The 20,942-nt window shown below is 40.5% G+C and overlaps 1 protein-coding gene across 3 annotated transcripts; it reads right to left on the bottom strand.

Moving 5' to 3' along the window:
• Nucleotides 1-997: 997 nt before the first annotated feature.
• On the bottom strand, nt 998-20,939 carry lrrc45 (leucine rich repeat containing 45). 3 transcript variants are annotated; one of them, XM_051417150.1, is made up of 19 exons: nt 20,824-20,939; nt 20,295-20,436; nt 19,307-19,617; nt 19,144-19,205; nt 18,989-19,059; nt 17,997-18,175; nt 17,360-17,488; nt 16,805-16,917; nt 10,830-10,888; nt 10,083-10,160; nt 9,535-9,670; nt 9,288-9,365; nt 8,937-9,048; nt 8,766-8,836; nt 7,051-7,143; nt 5,073-5,165; nt 4,524-4,697; nt 3,939-4,086; nt 998-3,506 (listed from the first exon to the last, which is right to left on the bottom strand). In XM_051417150.1, the coding sequence occupies exons 3-19, from the start codon at nt 19,533-19,535 to the stop codon at nt 3,307-3,309; spliced, it is 2,025 nt and encodes a 674-aa protein (XP_051273110.1). In that variant the 5' UTR covers nt 19,536-19,617; nt 20,295-20,436; nt 20,824-20,939; the 3' UTR covers nt 998-3,306. The 3 variants fall into 3 exon arrangements, with proteins under 3 accessions (XP_051273110.1, XP_051273109.1, XP_051273108.1); XM_051417149.1 differs by having other exon boundaries at nt 20,413-20,436; XM_051417148.1 differs by lacking the exon at nt 20,295-20,436 and having other exon boundaries at nt 20,824-20,923.
• Nucleotides 20,940-20,942: the final 3 nt, after the last annotated feature.

Raw genomic sequence — 20,942 nt, 5'->3', positions numbered from 1 at the left:
ACGTACATAAGTTGAGTCAACTAAGAAATGTATGTTGCCTGAACAACTCTGATTGAACTGATTAGTTGGGCGCAGAAAAACTTTTATTACACCACACATTTTAGTTGAACTGACTGAAGGAAATGAGCTGAGGCAACTAAAGCCTCATATCCTTTTTTATAGTGTACTACTACTACTACTACTACTACTACTACTACTACTACTACTACTGCTACTACATAGTATTATTACTACTATTACTGCTACTACTGCTACTTCCTGATCTTAAATATGCACCACTCTCAAATTACAGCCCCTAATTTCTCTGTGACTATGATAAATTTTCTCTGCCACCTAAATTAGGGGCTGCCTCGCACAGCACTAACTGCATGTCTCCATGAATTTGTTTTTTTTATTTTATTTAGGCCTATTATAGAAAATGTGAATGTTTCCTTTAAGTTCCATTAAATGCACTGAGGGGACTTAATCTCTTTGGAACAAAATTGTTCACATCCGGAATTAGTGTGGTCACTGTTGTCGTCGGTATTTAGAAACGTATGCTTACTAATAGCATTCAAATGACCTAATTGGAAACCTATGGGGGGGGGTATTTATTAATGATAAAGATTAAGATACTTGATTGATAATGATATGGCCCCATGAGGAACAAGACGGAGGTTCCTCCATTGTGACAAGGCTATCATTGTGGGGAAATTCTGAAACAACGCAAGCATCAATATTCTAGAAATACTTACAAATACTTGATCAACCTATGTCATCACCTAATACGGTGCAGGCAGAACAGCAAACTATAGACAAAGGTTTCATACGCTTCAAATTTGTGTGAACTATCTTGGCAGTTATCGCTCTTTGGCTGTGATTTCAAGACCCAGTGACCTCATACATCCACACCCCACCTACACACCAAGCTCTATGTAACATGTACAGCATGTAATCTGCTGAACAGAACTAGAATAGAAATATATAAATGTAAATCAACAACTAAAACATCAGCACATTAAGTAAAATCATGACATTTATTCACAATTGACCACATTTCATGTATATAAAAACACATGCAATCAAAATCAAAGCAAAAGGGTAAAAACACACCTGGAAAAATAAAATGACAAACATATAAAACAGCTATTTGTATTATAAAGGCCTGCACCCAGAGCTGAATTAGAACTTGCTTCATTAAATATAATGAGTAAAAACAGCAGATAAGATTTTGTGAATCTGCTCCCTGCATCTGAGCTGGAGAGGGGCAGCCATCTGGTCTGACAGATACAGTAATAAGGCATATTTCAACCCAAATCTCATTTTGTATGTAAACACTCTTGCTAACAATGCTACATTGCCTTCAATCCATTAAGACTGGAGGAGTACAACAGGATGGGGATGGACAGCCAAACACATAAATGATCACTTACAGTTCATCTCAGTTAATGGGAGAGCTAAAGACAAGCATGTAGAATGGAAAACATAAAGACAGGGATGTGATCACAGGAAATGAAATGTTTAGTTTCATGACCAGCAGTATTTTTTCTTAAAATAATCAATCTTAGAAAAAGAAGGTGATGAAGATGCAATAGCACTTTTTGGCATACTGAGCAGGGTTCCTTGATAATGTTTTCAGCCCTTTTCTTCTTTTTGATATTTACTGTGTCATCCCTTCATTTAAAGGACCAGTGTGTAGGATTTAGTGGAATCCAGTAATGAAGTTGCAGATTGCAACCCCCAGCCTCCCCCTCCCGTTCACCAGTAGTGGAAAAAAAATGAAGTAGTGAGGGTGCTGACAGACGACAGGTAATAGGGCTGTTCATCCACTCGACATTAAAATGCAAAATGTATCTAAAAATGTATCTAAATATATCTTTCATGTGATGTACTATACATATACTCAGTGGACCATGAAATACACCATGGTAACTTTGGTATTTTTCCACCTAGACCTTATTTTGTGTCAAAGTGACTAATGGGGACAAGTTCTGAATTTAGTCCTGTATTCAGGGAGAGCAGAACATAATCCTCCAATTTTGCACTGTCAAAATACATCCATTAAAAGTGTTTTTGCTACTGACTGGCTAAGATTGTTGTTGCAAGTGTCTGAAAAGAGGTCCTTCAGAGAAATGACATGTTTTCTGTTCCCCTCTTGATTCACTGTGTCTAACCAAGTCTTGCTCAAGGAGAAGTCTTGTTCTGAAATCTCGGGAGAGGTGAGGTGACTTGTTGCAGGAAGACAACAGGGGAAACGTGAGCGTAGTCACCAGGAAAGCGTTAGTTGTGTTGGAGTAAAGAAAGCGTAGCTCAGTGTAAAAATATTTTCTGTCCTTTGAATTGAATGACCAAACTGAAGAGTGGATGAGAAGAGACAGGGGCAACAGGCAGAGGTGAACCGGTTGCTGCAAGGCTGCGAAGCTCACAAGACTTCTGGTGGTGCTGTGGGTGCTGTGACCCTAAGCCCACAGAGGAGACTTCCCAGACCGGATCAAGTGGAAGTTACTGAAAACGTTAAATCTTTCTGTCCATCTCTTTCCATAATGTTGTAAGACACTTATAAACACAATCTTAGGCAGTCATTGACAAAAACAAGAAGTGCAATTGCCTACAAGGATTATGTTTTTTTCAGGGGCATCTCCAGACTTTTTTGACTGGGGTGGCACAAGCGGGGCACAGACTTATACAGGGTTGGCAGGAAGTATGTGCCTCAGCTTTCCAGTCATTCCCAATTTAAGCAATTCCAATACTGTTTATGGACATCATTCTGCAGAAATATTCAAATACACTAGGAGTAAAAAAAACTGCATGAGATTAGCATAAAGTGTCTGCAAAGGCGAGACTCAGAAGTACCCATAGAACACATTTTATTTCAGATATTTTGCTTTTCCATCGCCACAATCTAGCCTAACTTTGGAGCGTCATTTATGTGGAAGAGGCTTCTAGCAAATTTCAGGGATGGCCATTGACCCCCTTCTGAACACACCACTGTGTTGTTTTGCAACTGCAGCACTCTCACTCAATACTGGACCTCACTCAAAACTGTTGTCTCCATTAGTCAACCTTTTAAGATGAGTACTTTAAACTAAGTGTATGTGACTATAGAAGTGAGTTTTTGTCCTTTTGATGTAACTGGGAGTAAGAACAAGGTTCCTACTGTTTTATCTTTTAAAAAGGTCCAGACTTTTTAAACCCTGTTACTGTTGCACTCCTTATTTTACAGTCTTTTCTATCTATCAAGTCATGATTTCTTTTAATCCTCCAGACTGTCCTGACCTGTGCAGTGAGGTCTCAGAGGTTTCCAGCTCAGGGATTAGGGTCTCTTGGTCATTTCTTGGGGCTGCTGTAGTGTCCCAGAGGGGAGCCCTGAACATAGGTGAGGATGGCGCTCTGCAGGTAGCTGGCTCTGTGGGCCTCATCCTCCCTCATCCTCTGGATCTCCGCCTCTTTCATCCGAAGCTTCTCCAGCAGGGAAGACATCTCGCTCTCTTTGTCAAGCAGTGCCTCTCTGTGGTTACTGCTTAGTACTGCAAGGCAGCAAACCAAGAGGGAGAAAGATATGGAATACAGCAGTGCAGAAAATATTTTAGATTTCAAACATGACACTTCAGAAATCTACAATGTCACAGTACAACAGGACAGGACAAAATATTATGTTCTATAATAAATCAGTCTAGCGTTGTTTTCCTTAAAACTGTTTTTAACTGTGTTATTATTGGTTAATCTGGAGAATTCTACTTTGTTTCAAGTAAGTAAAACCTGTTGAGCTATATTTTAAGTTAGGACACCTCATGCTACTGGTATCTTTATATTTCTTTAGAAAAAAATGTATTTGTACTGGAAGAAATGACACAAACAAAGACAAAATAGGAAGCACCTTGACTTTTTGAAATGTACTTTTTGCAAATGGAAAAAAAAGACTGTAGCAGAATGATAAGAAAGACACAGTGAGGGCAAACCTTTGATCTCTCTCTCCAGAGCACTGATCTTCTCTTTCAGTCCTCCCTGTGCCGTCCTCTCTGCCTGTAAATGTCCAATCTGCTCCTGCAGCTCCACCCTCACCCGGCTCACCTCGGCCACCTTCTCCTGGTCTTTACCCGACAGCTCCTGCAACAGCACACCACCCGTTCAGCACTCAAAACATTTTCACGACAACCTTTTGTCAATCAAACTCTGTCGAGTTGATAGATCCATACTGGGACACAACACAGCTACCTCCAGCGGACATGAGGGCTTCCACTGCACAGCAGCAGTGGCTGATGCTCTTTGGTATTATAGCATTCAGAGCCATACCAGCTGCCATACCAAACTTAGAGAAACAAAGCTGAAACAGTTGAAACCAACGGCCAACACATAAACCTACAGCAACATTAGATTATCCAGATGACTCCCATGTTTCTACAATTTGTTGAAGAACATAGAGGAAATCATTAAAACTCTAAAAGTCAACATACAGTACAGATAAACACATTCACACCTATAAATAAATAAACAGCTATAATATTAACATATAAACATGTAAGAGGCAGCTGGTGGGTCCTGACCTGCTGGAGCTCCTCTATCCTGCGACGCAGTCCGTCCATCTCGATACTCAGCTGGCTGTTCTTCACCTGCAGCTCAGAGATGGTCTGTTTCTGCTGCGAGCAGTGGAGCTGGACCTCCTGCAGGGAGGAACGCACCGAGCGAAGCTTCTCCTCCAAAGATGACACGTGCTCCTGCTGCTCAGAGGAGACAAAGGTGGCAGAAGCACAGATGCGGAATCATGAATCATTAGAAACGTAATAAAATGTGAGGAAGAGGGAGAAAAAGTGTATTGTGAGTGTGTAAGTCAAATTCTGAAATACCTACAAATTCATTTGAACAAGTCATTATTACAGTCAGAATGATCTTCCAGATTCTTTCATGGTAACCATAATGTCTTTGAAGGACTTTTATCTAGTCATACAGTAACTGAGTTTCTCAAAGTCTTCTCCTAGATCTTCTGAGGCTTGGATTGTACCTTTTTGTATGTTACTTTGAACAAAAGTCAATGAATGAAAGGAAATGTAGTAACGTCCTAATAACTGATCAAAGGTGCAGATTTTGTAACCCACCTCCTCCTGACGCACTTGAGCTCGCATTCGTCCCAGTTCCTCCTCTGCCTGGGCCCTCTCTGTCACACATGCTGCTTTAGCTTTACTCAGTTCCTGCAACAGACGGACATTATCACATGATATTTAATTAAGAACGCAGGTAGACTGGAGATTTTAGCAGTGCTTCTCACACAGTGCTCAAGGTGTCCCTGAAGATCCAAACCAAAAATTATTAATAACAATTGATTTAACTGCAATTTCATTCTGTAGAAATTTTTATTTGCTTCATTGAAATGATAAGTGATTATGTTGAATACAGACTTAGAGAGGACTAACTAACTAACAAACTGACAGTTAATTAATTCAAGCCTGAATATAATCTTAGAATTTTGCTAAATTCTACTTCGGATACTTAACCAACTTAAAGCTGCAGTAGGTAGTTTTTATAAAAATATTTCTTTGTAATAGTTGCTAAAACCATCTTGACAGAAGTAGCTCAACTTACCCCGTGTATGGGGTAAGTTGAGCATAGGAGCGGGGTAAGTTGAGCCATATTGCCATATGCCTTAAAGTGCGCTTAGGAAGAGAACATTAACAGCTGTGTTTTTGGAATATACACAGATTGTGTTTTTGGATATACTTATTGAGTGTACTTTGGCTGTAGCCACCGGCTCAACTTACCCCTGGCCAAATGGCTCAACTTACCCCAGAGCTACCATTTTGACTTTATTAGTCCCCACAGCTAAAATGGTGCACTTTTATGCTAGGTTTATGGCCTCATGTTGTAGCTCATAGATGCCACAACTGATGTATAAAACAAACTTAAAATGATCTATTTTGGTCTAAACACAATTCTCATGAAACTTATGATAGACTAAATTCACTTTCAAGAGTGAAAAATGATTTTTTGGAAATAAATATCTAACTTTACCCATGTGGTTCTTACATTCACAGACTCCATGAAATGATGCCTTCCTCCTAAATATTTGGTCACATGATCAATGTTTTTTTACCATTTCCTAGCAACAAGGGGTGGCTCAACTTACCCTTTGGCTCAACTTACCCCACTCTCCCCTATATATATATTTATATATATATATATTATTATTATTATTTTTTATAAAAATGACCTGCAGCTTTAAACCTCCTCATCAGACTACTCGTGCCACAGCACCACAGCTTTTGTGGGTATTTACATACATAGCTGACAACATTCAATTAGTGGGTAGTTTAGCAGAGTTTAGGGTTTCATCAGGTTAAATTAATCAAATTTAAGTTTGGTGTCTGATTTCACCCACTGATAACACCACCACAACACTACACACATGTTGTGCATTATCAGGATGTATCTTGCTGTATATATGTGGTTTCTCTTAGATAGAGTAAGTAGACGTGTGGCCAGAGATCAGAGAGTCTTTCTTCAACTTCCTGAATGTTGTCTCCTGAACAATCTTGAGGCTCCATAAGGCCTCATATTAAAATGTCCAACTTCACAGCATAAATGAACATGTTTACAGCCTAGTACAAAATAGATTTTGGTCTCTATAGCTAAATTCCCTGTTCATGACAACTGTACAAGAGGTGAATTTTTATATAGCTCACTCATTTAAATTATGTTAAAGTTCTGCATAATTAAGGGAATAGCAACTCTGAGTGACAGATAGGCGCTGTCACAGGCGGCTGTTTTCAGTAACACTCTTTGCCCAGTTTTGGATTAGCTGGGAGCCGGCAGAGTCAGGACTTCCAAGATGGCCACGGGCAGAGCCGACAACACTAAGCTTCACAACGTCTCTTCAGAAGCCTATGGGTGATGTCACAGAGCCATATTTTATACAGGTCTATGGAAAAAGCAGCAATCACAGTTTTTGATATCTCTGTATCTGCTGTAGTCCCGATGTGTAATTAGATTTTTGACGAAACAAACATCAACATCCACTGCTACACCACTTAACTAAATGTGTTAAATAGATTTTTAATCAATGATATTCTAAAGTCTGACCTCTTCCAGTTGTATCCGCTGTCCCTCCAGTTTGAAGATGCGTTCCTGCAGAGCCCTCTCACTCTCTTCCAGATGTCGATTTACATTCTCCACCTGCACAGAAATGTGAACTTTTAGTATTTTATGTTTTTCTATCTAGTCTATATCTATTAGAATACTGAGTTTTCATAAATCATACAGAAAAGTAAAAGCACTTTATTAGGAGGTCAAACTGAAATTGCCTAAAACTAAAACTACTATTAGTGTAGTTATTGCTACTGTTGTTGCTGTGCACCTTTGTCTCTGTCCTTCTGTCGTTACCTCTCTCTCTCTCTCTCTCTCTTTCTCACCCCAACTGGTCAAGGCAGACGACCACCCCCCTAGAGCCGAAGGGTCTGTCCTAGGTTTCTGCCTCTTAAAAGGAAGTTTTCCTTGCCCCCGTTGCCAAGTGCTTGCTCATGGTGGAACTGTTGGGTCTCTGTAAATAATGTTATAAGGAGTTCGGTCTAGACCTGATCTATTTGAAAAGTGTCCTGAGATAACTTCTGTTATGAATTGGCGCTACACAAATAAAATTGGACTGAAAAATTTAATTAAAATGTTGCTAATAATCAGCCATTACACAGAAAAACTAGGCAGCCAAGTATGGCGTTACAGTAGATCGGAGTTGAAGCTGGAAGTGGGTCTGTGAACTGTAATGGATGGACAGATATCTGCCTGCTCAGGTTTCTTGACCTGTCTGACTTCTGTTTCATGAGGTCATGTGACTACAATATTAAAGAGAAGAGTTACAAATTGGAAGACTCTAAAAACATAGCAAGCAGAAAGCTGTCTTTATCTCTCTCCTCTGCTCCAGCTGGCACAGCGCTAAACAAAGTGTGGAGAGTGTGAGTGTGGTCTATGGTAAATGGACTGTACTTGTATATCGCCTTTCTAGTCTTCCGACCACTCAAAGCGCTTTACACTACATGCCACATTCACCTATTCACACACATTCATACACTGATGGCAAAGCCCATCAAACGGAAACTAACTCATTCATTCACATGTACACAACGATGCACACAGCATCGTAAGCAATTTGGGGTTCAGTATTTTGCTCAAGGATACTTCCTCATTGTAGTGAGAGTAGCCACGGATCAACCTGCCAACCTTCTGATTAGTGGACGACCCGCTCTACCTCCGGAGCAAGCCACCCATCAGAGGGTCACATACAGAAAATCGCTGATGGGTTTCATGTAAAAAAGTCTGTGTCTGTTTTGCAGGATTGTGTGGCGGTCAGAGGCGGATCTAGAGGGGTGGCATGCCTGGCCACCCCAGTTTGGTGTCAAATTCGATCAAATTTCATTTCATTTAAGTCAGATTCATTTTAAAAATAACGTGTTAAAAATAGGAATAAAGAAAAAGACTAATTTAATGATCTGTTATGACCACATTTTAGACACATTTAGATATGCTTAATTTCAATGAGCAAAGACATGTATTTAGAAAAATGTCTGAAGATTTGAAAATTAAACAATGTATTGATTTCTAATGCCATCTTTAGACACTTCTAATTCAATGCTTTACTATTTTGCCACAATACTTGTTATATTTATAAATGATATGTGATTGTTTGTGATCTGCATTTGTCATGTTTCTCCACACATTCATTCAGATTTTTCCTTTAATTTGTCTCTCTCTCTCTCTCTCTCTCTATATATATATATATATATGTATTTATAATGAAAGACCACCTCCTTCTGGCGGAGACTATCCATGTCTTCCAGAGCCTGCTTGGACCTTCGCTTCTCGGCTTCCAGACGGTCTATCAGAGGGTGATATACAGGAAATCTCTGATGGGATTCATGTGAAAAAAATTACATTCTCTTTGTATCTGTAATTAAGAATGTGTGTGTGTGTGTTACCTTCGGCCTGTGCTAGTCGCAGCTTTAGCTCTGCTGTGCTGTTGGTCAGCTCCTGCTTCAGCTCAAAGATTTGCTGCTGCTGAGACTTACATCTGCACTCCACCTCCTCCACCTACAGCAACACACAACTAGGCTCACATCTAACAGTGCTCATAATCAACTTTAGTCTCTGTGTGTGTCTGACATACTGTAAAACTTCTAATAATAGCCTGGTCATTTATTTGCTTAAATCACTTAACACTGAACTCACACACACCAGGCTAGTAAAGGAGACCTGCGTCTATTTGGGACCCTGCTTTTATTAGAAGTTTTACAGTAAATTCGACTGTTCTCAACAGACATTACTCTTACTTTATTCCTCAGTTGGACGTTGGTTTCTGTCAGGTTTTGGATCTCTCTGAAGAGTTTTGCCTCTCTGAGTGCAGTATCCTACAGGATAGAAAGACATGAGGGGCATTCATTTGTGACAATATTTCAACAAGCATAAACTATTTTGTGTTTGTCATATATCTGTATAATTATATTTATATTGTTTCCTGTACAAATCACATTTAAGGTGATTTTTTGCATTGTTTTCTCTCCAACAATCTGTCCATACCTCTTGCTCTTTCTTCCTCTCTCTGCTCTGTCGTTCCCTCTGTTCTTCCTTCTCAGCCTTTACCCGTGTCAGCAGCTCTCCCATGTTGTGGTTTTTCTGCTCAGAGAGGGCGAGGGCTGCCTCTGTCATCTGCAATCTGTACATTACAACATCGTAATCAGAGTTACTGCACTTCTTACTATAGTTGAGGGAACACATTGATGACTTAAAGGTGAAAAGACATCTAATACACAGACACACAGGCCAGTTGTTCCACCTTTTTTTGCTGAATGTGCTGTTTGATTTAATATTCAATATACTGCAACCTTAGAGGGTTTTGTCACCTTTATGAGAGATATCAGGACATATAAGAAACTATTAGCTTAGTTTTTCAATTAAATATTTTTTATTTATATCTAGTATGCTGTATCTAATATTACATATGCTTTTTGCAATAGTCACTTTATTATGTAATGCCACTATACCTAGGTTTGATTTAATGTACGTAAGAGACTTCATCATACCACTGACTAATCATGAATTTATTCCAAAAAACTTGGATCACTTACTTGGCAGTGAGAGAGTTGAGAGCTGACTTCCTCTCATTCAGAGCTTCCTGGAGCTGGCCAATCTGAATGGAGGTGGACCTAATCAAACAGGAAAGAGGTAATAAGGTCATTGCCGTGTAACCTTGGGAGGCAGCTGGACTCTGGATCACAAAATCACAAGATCACGCGAGAATCCATCTGGCCAGGCTTTAATCTATAATCTGTATGTGTTTGTGGCCAGTACAGTGGTAACAATCGGAGGAAGTACTGGCAGCTATGGGGGTGGGCGCCAGGTGTGACACAGAGAGAAGACACAGCAATGGCGAAGACACAGCTATGGCAGCTGCTAAAGAGGTTAGCATAGATGCTGCAAGCATAAGTTATATGAGAACTGGAGAGTATTTCTTCATTGAAAGAAGAGCAAAGAACAGCACTGAAGGCTTTTCTTAATGGAGAATATCTTTTCACTCTTCTCCCAACTGTCTCTCTGTTTTTTCTTTTGCAGTGTAAATATAACGGGTTAAAGGCTGATGTGATGGTTGTGCCTCTCACAAGTGTGAATTCACAATAGCTGCAGCCACATACTTCCATGTGTTCATCCATTCATACACACAATCTTTTTGTGATAGGCTGACCTACATGCCAAATTTCAGCCTCCTATAGGGAAAAACTGTGGCCCGCAAGGGTTGAGGGCATTTTTATGGACCAACCAACCGATGAAGCAAGCTGTAGAACTGCTGGACTGTACACATTAATACATCAACTCACCTGCTAGAGCGTCCCATCTCCTCCCTCTGCCTGTCTATAGTTTCCATCAGGCTTAGGAACTGAAAGAGAGGAGGAACAACCACAGCCATTAGCAACAAAATGTATCCTAAATCTGCAACAAGAAGGAGTCATGGCAGAGAGGAAGAAACAGTCCAAGGCATGGCTTCATTTCACAAAGAAACTAGAACTCTACTCTGTTTCTACACTGTGTTAAGACTTGGGTCTTCTCTATTGATGATTCGAATCATCAAATTTCGTATGTGTTTCCAAATCGCAAAAACAACTGCTACTCATTCTGCCTTTAACAAATAACTGAAAGTCATAGTCCACCCAAAATCTTGCTGAAATTTCTCTTGCTGTTTTAATAGTTATTACCATGGACTATGAAAACTGGTCACTACTGGAATCCATTCTAATGAACAATTCTAACTGAACATATTTTACTTCACTTTAACAAATCACACACCTCATTGTGCACAGTTTCTACTGACACTGCCTCGAGTAGAAAGTAGTTCTAGTAAAGACTAATGGGGCGGTCTCAGAAAATCAAAACAAAAAAACAAGACTAGTGGCGGCTGGCCAACAGAGGGCGCTAGGGCGCCGCCCCCCTTGAGCCACAAAAACAAACAAACAAAAAAAAAAATAATAATAATAATAATAATAATTATAATGATAAAAATATCAGTATGTCAATATTTGTGTGTTTGAAATATGGAATGCACCCAGTAATATGTGTAAAATATGATAGAAAATCCTATTCGCAACCTTTCCTCTGCCTGTCTGAAGCCTCATCAGCTCTGGCCGATAGAGAAAGCGCCCCCAGGAGGCGGGTCTATGTAGCAGTTAAGCCAATTGCTAATTTAAGATATGAATGTATGACATTAAATTCAGCCAATCAGCGTCCTTAAATCGAATCCAAGAAGGGCGATTATTTTATCGCCCCAAACTCGCCTCTGATAAAATAAGGACCGGGCTCTAACGGCGCCATTTTTACTAGACGACAATTGCGAGCGCGAACGTTAGTCCTCCAAGACCAAGACCCAACCCTAACTCGGTGAAATCTCTCCTCCAAGATCCGTTTGAGAGGAGAACTTTGTCGGAGAAAGTTGGGGTGAAAGAGCTGGGCCGGATGACGGCCACAGGACTGTGGTGAGGAAACATCATGAGGAGGTGGATAAAAACAGCCACATTTTATCCAAAATTATCGATTGTGTGAAGTTTTGTGGGACTTTTGAGTTGGCCTTGCGTGGGCATGACGAGACTGACTCGGACTCCTCGGACAACCCCGCCATTTTCTGGGGCTTGGTGGATTTTGTTGCCTCCATTGACAGTGTGCTGGAGGAGCACCTGAACACAGCTCCCGTTTTTAAGGGCAGTCAAAGACGATACAGAACGAGCTGTTGGACTGCATGCTGTCAGTGCTCAAGGATTACATCCTGGAGGAAGTAAAGAGTGCTGATTTTATCGCCATTCAAGCCCACGAGACGACTGACGTTTCCACCCACTGCCAGCTGGTGCTTGTGCTACGCTACATCGATGCTAACAGTAACATCCAAGAGCGGTTTTTCGAGTTCATTAGCATCCAGAACGCAACCGCCGACACCATCGCTACAGCGCTGCTGGAGAGGCTCAGCACCATACTCTCACATGGACAAAAGGACAAACTTATTGCCCAGGCGTACGACGGAGCAAGTGTGATGAGGGGAGCCACCGGCGGAGTGCAGCGTAAAATAGTGGATGTGTACGAAAATGCGCACTACGTCCACTGCTACGCACATCAGCTGAAGCTCATCATGCAGCAGGCTACTTCATGCATCCCCAGGATCGGCACTTTCTTTTCCGACCTTGCAGGATTTTCTGCTTTCTTCTCCAGGTCTCCCAAGCGAACCACCGTGCTTGACCAAGTGGTTGCGCATAGACTCCCCAGAGCCTCTACAACACGGTGGACCTTCCACAGTCGCGCTGTAAACACTGTGTACGAGCACAAGGATGACCTCCTAACGTGTTTCCAGACCATCAGAGACTCTGGGAACTTTGACCCCCCGCCTGTCAGAGAGGCTGGGGGCTTTGTGAGGATGCTCGAAGACGAGGCTTTCTGTTTTTTCCTCGCACTGTTCCACAAGATCATGCCAAATGTGGACATGCTTTTCAGCCAGCTGCAGAAGAGGAACATCGACCCTGTCTTCATTAAAGAACTTGTCCAGAGGTTCACAGACAGCATGCTAACGATCAGGTAAATAACTATATTTACTATTGGCTGATGAAGCTGTTGTTGTTAGAAAGATGAATAGCTCACTTCCAACAGTGGAAAAGCCTAAATGTGTCTTGTCATTAAAGTGATTGATTATCATAGAGGACATCACAATTATATTTGTTTTAGTATTTAAAAAGGAAAGAGAAGACACAATCAGACCTGGATAATAATGCAGGAAAGTATTACACAGTTTGTAATAGCAGGCTTATTAAGATGTCCACCAGGTCAATTTCTAGAAGAGGCCTAGTTGTTATTGAAGATTGAAGATCGTCATTCAGACTATCACTTACACAGGACAAGTGCACAGGAGAACAAAATTATGTTGCATCCCTCTCACAAATGTAATAGAACAATGCTAAAAAACATAATAACATAAGTTAATTATGTACATCACAGGTTAAAAGCAGTTACTAGACATAGTGTGTGTGTGAGTCAGTGGATGTGCGTGTGTGTGTGTGTGTGTGTGTGTGTGTGTGTGTTGAGGGGGGGTTACAGTGAGTTAAGAAGTCTGATGGCAGGTTATCAAATTAAACTTTATTTTTTGGACCCAGGGCCTCCATTCCCTCTTTGTGTGGGGACAGCGCATCTGACGAGCAGCAGCAGCCCATAAAGCGACGGAGGATGCTGGGACCAGGAGAACAACAGAGGCTGGCTACAGAGGTAAGTTGTGATGTAATTGTCAGTGTTTCCCCTAGAACTTTTTTTCAGGCCTGGTAGTATGTAGCCAAAACCAAAAACCCTGAACAATCAGCACCTTAGTTATCATATACTTGACTTGGACATAGGCATGTGTTCAGTCAGGATCACTTGCATCAAAATAGCTTTATTGCAAATTAAAGCTGATGATGTATCTTTTACAGGTATGTGATACCATCCTGATTCATGCCAAGGAGAGGTTCTCCTTCACGCAGCACCTCATCAGCGCAACACTGTTGCACGGAAAGTTGTTCCCACAACACAGTGTGAAGTTCCCCGATGCAGCGCTTGAAACAACTGTGGAGGCGTACCCCATGTTGAACAAGGCCAAGCTCAAAACCGAACTGTCCCTCATCTATGAGAACAGTGAGTTCAAGGCTTGTAGTGGTGCAGTGCCTCTGTACCAGTTCTTCATGGAGAACAACCTTCAGAGCACTTTCACAGAGACTGTCAGCCTCCTCAAGATCCTCATCACCACACCCATGACAACAGCTGAGTCAGAAAGGTGCTTCTCTACACTGAAGAGGATCAAGACCTTCCTGAGAAACAGCATGACACAGGATTGCCTGAATGCTCTGGCTATGCTCTCCATGGAGAAGAAACTTGTCAGGGACATTCCAGACTTTAATAAAAGGGTCATTGAGAGGTTTGCCACTCAGAAGGACAGACGGGCAAAATTCCTGTACAAATAAGATCTCACACACACACACACACACACTGCAGCACTGACCACATGTTTCTTTGTATATAGTTGACCTTAGCATAAAAAATCATCCAGTTATACGTGGAACTCTAGAAAGTCTTAATAGTGTGTTTGCTAATATTACTGTATAGGGCTGGGCAATAATTCAATCTCGATTCGGGATCGCGATAAAATTTTGATCGATTTTGATAATAAGCTTGGGGCATATTATTCAATATCACATGAAAAAGTAAGCGCACCAACAACAGTATCAGAGTCTGCCGGCTGCCGTATGCCGGTAGGAAACGCCCACTTCCCATTGTGAGCAGCGTGGCTACAGTTAGGGGGAAAGAAGTTGGGAAAAGGAGAAAAAATTAGCGAAACTGAAGTCGAGGACAGGAAAAATAATGCAGAACGTGAAAGCGACATCACTACATCACTACATCACCCGAGACCGAAGACATTGTTGAAAAAAAAGGTAACACAACGTCAATTATGTAAACGTGGTTTGGATACGGCAAAAGTGACCAGGAGCAGGTGAAGCCGGTCTGCAAAATATGCCGGCGGTTGGTACCAGCCAGGACCGTGAACACAACAAATCTTTTCCATCACCTGAGACGGCACCACCGCAGTAATTACACTGAGAGTGTGACTCTGCAGGCTCAAGCTGGCACGACACCACACACACAGCCAAGCAAGACCACTATGTCTGCCGTTAGCATCGCTAGCAGGAGCGGCTCTGTTAAACAACAACAATCCATCCAGTCGTAATAATATAAAATATTTGAGATTATTTGAGATTATTATTATTTAATAATTGTTTTTTAAGTTGTTTAAATACAAATTGTTGTTGTTCACAAATCAAAAAATGTAAAATATAGTGAAAAGTGACCAGTCACTTACTAGTTTGCACTTGTTTGAAAGCATATAAAACTCTGTATGAGCGACAGAGTGCTGCTCTGAATTTTCTTTTGCCAGTTGTGGGCCCTGCTGCTCTCTTGACCAATGGAAAGATTCATACAATGTGGGAGTGTAATGTGAATCCTTTGTCTGCATGAAGACCTTAACAAAGACATTTTGTGCTCATTATTGGAAGGCATATTCTTTCATTTTTTATGTTATTAAACTTTATTATAAAGTTTCAGTGAATCCCTTGTTTCTTCAAGCTTCAGGATGTCCCTCACACTGGCAGCATCTGCAAAAACTACATATCGTGATAAGAATCGAGATCGATCAATATGGAAAAACATACCGTGATAACATTTTTTTCCATATCGACCAGCCCTATTACTGTATATATGTTGTTTTGTATCAATTAATTGTTGCAGTTCGGGAGCACATTAACAATTAGTTACATTTAGTTTGATCATAAAATACTGTATGCTATTCTTCCAGTCAAAGGTTTGAGTTTAGCCACTTCCATTTCTATATTATACATCCTTTATACAGTGTAAGATTTCTTATAAACTTTATTATAATTTCATGTTATTGTCCACTTTCCACTCTGTTCTGACAGCATGCCTGTTGCGTTGCCTATTTATTACCAATGGCACCATTTCAAGCACTCAACAGCGCAGCTGGACCCTCCCCCACAAGGGGGCACTGGTGTAACAGTCAACAGCCTTTCCAAAAGATGTTATGTGTAGAAACAGTCAATTGTTTACAAGTTCAGTTTAAAATGCAAATGAAAGGCTTGTGTTTGTGCAATATGATCTTTATGTTTTTGTGTAAGAATGCCTAAACTTTTTAATATTGGCATTAAATAACTATTATTTCACTGAGCACTGGTGTCCTGCAGTTTGTGTTAAATTGTATTGCGATGGTTACAGAAATAAAAAAGTATGGCACAGCCCCACCAAGAATATTTTTCACCAGCCGCCACTGACTAAGTCTTCTGCCATGTTAGCAGCTTGGTGAGGCTGTAACTAGGCACAGTGGTGATTTGAGCTCTTACAATGACAATGCTAACATGTTTAGCATATATACTACTATACTATACTTACTATATTATATTTATGTTGTATTACCATGCCAACATTATACAATTAGTCATTAGATTACCACAAAACACAGTGCAGCTGAGGCACAATGTCATTAATTCTGCAGTTATTTTAAAGGTTAGAGGATCATCAAAGTCAACAGAATTCATTCTGTGAGGACCCTGACTGTCTCAATAAAATGTCATGGCAATCCATCTAATAGCTGTTGAGATATTTCAGTCTGGACTGAATGGTGGACCAGCCGACAGACCTGAAAACCTGGGATTTTTGTGTTCAACAGCCTTGATCAACCATGTGTTCCTGTTTGCATCAGAATTTTTTCAGTCTTTAGTGAGAGGTTTACCTGTCGGCCTTTCTCCTCCTTTAGCGTATGAATCTCCTTGCTGAGGACCTGGGTCCTGCTGCGGCTCTCTCTCAGGGTGGACTGTCTGTCTGAGTTGTGCCCTATGGTCTGCTCTTTAAAGACATGAGCAAAAGGGTAATGAGTGAAGAGAGAGAAGGAGCGAAGGACAGCAACAGGTATCACTGGGTGATAATCTGTACTACATTCAAATCCACATTATAGTAGCTAAATTCAATTCAATTCAATTTTATTTGTATAGCGCCAATTCATAACAGAAGTTATCACAGGACACTTTTCAAATAGAGCAGGTCTAGACCGAACTCCTTATAACATTATTTACAGAGACCCAACAGTACCACCATGAGCAAGACCTTAGCGACAAGGGCAAGGAAAAACTGCCTGTTAAAAGGCAGAAACCTAGGACAGATCCTTCGGCTCTAGGTGGGTGGTCGTCTGTCTCGACCAGTTGGGGTGAGAGAGAGAGAGAGAGAGAGAGAGAGACACAGACAGAGAGAGACAGAGAGAGACACACACACACACACACACAGCCCTTACCGAGTGCTCTGAGTGTGTCACTAGGTATGTTGTTTCCTGCCATCTCCAGCTGCACTATGCTCTTGTTGTTCTGCAGAGCCTCCAGCAGAGACCTGCCACCCAGCAGACCAATGTTGTTCCACCTCAGATCTGTAAATGCAGTCAGAGAGAAAGGCTAGAGTGGTGCAGTCAGTGCATCAGTCAGGCAGACAGGCAATATACACCAGAATACAACAAGAATTTGTTCTTCACCACTCCAAGTTGTGGAATAGATTCTTCATTCTACATGTTTGTTATAAAAATAACTTTTTGTCATATTTGCTGAATCTTTCAATATATCCTGACAGTAGTACATGAGACAGATAATCTGTGGAACAATCAGGTTCCTCTGGCTCCTCCTAGCGCTCCTAATGGTATTTGCAAGAATCCACCGGGCCTGAACAAAAACAATCAGTCAGAGCCAAGAAAGATACAAAGACACTTTGGGTTGGAGGCCAAGATTGTTGAGTCTCATTCCCAGTGTCCCAAAGTGTCTGCATTTGTGACCTGTGAATGACACTCAACATTCAACTATCTTTCTTGGCACTTATGTTAAACAGACTTATCTACAGTTAGCTTACAAAGTGAACGGCTCATATGTTATTTCATTGTGTGTCACCTAGCACTTCCACCGTGTTGTTGCGTTTGAGTGCCAGTGCGAGCTCGGCCGCTCCATGGTGGTTGATCTGATTGTTGCGCAGGTCCAGCTGTGTCAGCACACTATTTGAGGCCAGACCCTCACAAAAGAGTGAGAAGGCTTCGTCCCACACCCCCAAAGCATTCCACTCCAACACCAGCCTGCAGACAGTATTTATGCGTTTTAAGCACAATGTGCTAATTGGGACAATGTTCGCTCCAATAACGTAAAGTAGCAGTCAACTTTGATTAATTGAAGTACTTGATGTTTAAATGGGGTAGACTGTAATGGGAGCTGGTTCACCTGCTCCAAAGTGGTAGTAAGGACTGTGCTAGCATAAAAGCATTTTTAAAAGCAATATTGTACAAGTATTATTTGTACAAATTACAAAGTTAACAGCTGAATCCGGCCATGGTTACACCAAACATAACAGCTCAAATTAGGAAACTGACATTCTTGAGTTTTTCTCTTTAGTTACTTCAATATTGGCTGGATTATATATTTTATTAAATGATGGTTTTTTTTGCATGGCAACTTATGTGAAACCGCTATCTGACATACTGCACTTTTTTTAACAGGTAAATCTACCTAAATTTCCTACATTTTGATCAATAGAAGAAGAAAAATTGTTTATTATTCATAAATTGTTTGTTCATTTTAATTGTAACACACAAAACACATCTGCAAATCTTACTTCATTTTTAAAGAGACTTGATCAAGAAAGTGCTTTCTTGACCTCGGAAACAGTAGTTAAACAAAATCATATTAACTCCCTTATTAGCTTTTTCCTACATTTTCAACCACATCTCAGGGTTCACTGATGAGCACCACAAAATATAGCTGGTAAGTGGACCTTCAATTAAGATTATTGTGTCAGAATTTATATTATTTGTTTGATATTTTATAACACAAAAATTAAGTTACATTGTAAAATGACCACACAAACGACAGAAAATATTCTCTATCATTCTCACCTGTGCAGAGTCTTGTTACGTGCCAACAGCTTTCCCAACACCTCAGCCCCTTTAAATCTCAGGTTATTCCCCTGTGAACAATATTTTGCATCAACTCACTACCAATATGCTAGTCTCATTAGTGTCTTAGAGTGTGGACAGTCTAATGTGGTTACCTTCAGATCCAAGACTTTTACAGTTGTGTTGCCAAACAGTCCAGTGAGCAGCATGTTGGCCCCTAAGAGTCACACACAAGCATTAAAGCAGACACTGTTATAAATGATTCAATGTGAACCCAAACCACCAAGCCCAAGGTCATGGATCTTGAGACTTACACACCTTCCTCGCTGAGCATGCAGTCACTAAGTGACACCTCTGTAAACACAGTATCTTTCTGGAAGGCCCTGGCCAGCACAGAGCAGGTATCTGCAGAGAGGCTCTGTCCACTCAGGTCCAGTCTGGAGCCCTGAGCAGCCCTGTTCTCCTGGAGCTGAGCCACAACACTCTCCTGAGGCTCCACACCTCCCTCCTTACACAGACGCAGGTACGTGCGCCTGAAATCCTCCATTCTGGGTCAGCAGTCTCTCCTTTTCATCTGAGACGTACAACGTTGTGTTCACGTCTCTTTCCTCTGTGACTTATCCTGTTGACTAGAGAAAAAAAGATTGAATGTGGAGACTAAAGATGAAATGATACTATACAACTATTTTGGTAGTGGATAAATCCTTCAAGACTTTCTCAAACTCATGTGATTATAAACTGAATATTTTTGGGTTTTGGACTGTTGGGCATACAATACACTATAAAACCAGATATGTAAAATTAACTCAAAAATTGTTGAAACTAATTACATCAAACATTTGTTAGGTTAAAGAAAATTCTTGATTAAGCCGGTTTAAATAGTCATTTTAAGTAAGCTGTGTAAGTTACAGAAACATTCCTGATTAATAATCTTTATACGAGGTATTTTGTTTTCACTGTACAAATAAAAATTGCAAAATTAAATATAACATAATAATGTCTTCATAGTCAATAAATGTTCAAAGTAGGATCACTATAAATTATAATTTATAAGTAATAAAAATTGCCAACTATATTTCTTCCCATTATATTCCAGCTTCCAAAAAATGTCATCAAAATCCAAATATTACATCCTTCTTTTGCTGGGACTAAACCCCAATTTGAAAACCACTGCTCTAACCTAAAAAATACTGCAGATACAATAGTTCCACTCATTCACTAGAATCCGTTGAATTCAATTCAATCGACAATTACTAGTAAAATAGAAAATCTAAACTATGTGTTACAAGTAACAACAAGGACTGACCCTGCAAGTATTCCCCTAAGTCAAACGCAATAACAAACTGCAGCAGTTTGGACTCCAATATGACTTCGACAGAAACACATAACATCAAGATGAAAATCTTTCCAACCCAGTAAATCACCTCTTCAATTCGGCAACATACAACCTAAGAAGCAAGAAAGAAATGCAAAATGTAAGAACAGATTTGCCAGTTATGTTAGCTAGTTCGCGGAAGCAAGCAGTGACACAAAAGCGTAGAATTAAATGAAATAAATGTTACTTGGCGGAATCATATGTGTGCCGAATCAGAATATAGAATAGGCTTCTATTGATAAAATGATGTTTGTTTTATTTTACAAGATACATAGTCTTCTGATATGCAGGCTAAAACTGTATTGCCAAATATTGAATGGGAGTGTCGCGTAACGATATGTTTACAGTATTTCCACGCGAGTGTAGGGCTCGTGCAGGGCTATAAAATGGTTAAAGTGTTTTCTTTGAGAAAGCTTTGCTGGAAAACAATAACAGTATCTTCAGACAAAAACACACAGACCTCGGCAGTACAAATATCTTCCTGGCAGTTATTGTTGTTGTAGACAGCTCAGCTGACTGGCAAAGGAAGCCAAGCGACGAAGTAACTAGGAAGTGTGCATTGGCGCAAAGCATCTTGGT

The sequence above is a fragment of the Dicentrarchus labrax genome, unplaced genomic scaffold (assembly GCF_905237075.1).
Source record: "Dicentrarchus labrax unplaced genomic scaffold, dlabrax2021, whole genome shotgun sequence".
NCBI classification, from domain to species: domain Eukaryota; kingdom Metazoa; phylum Chordata; class Actinopteri; family Moronidae; genus Dicentrarchus; species Dicentrarchus labrax.
Note: the sequence above shows the minus strand (reverse complement) of the source record. Positions and strands in the feature narration are given on the sequence as shown.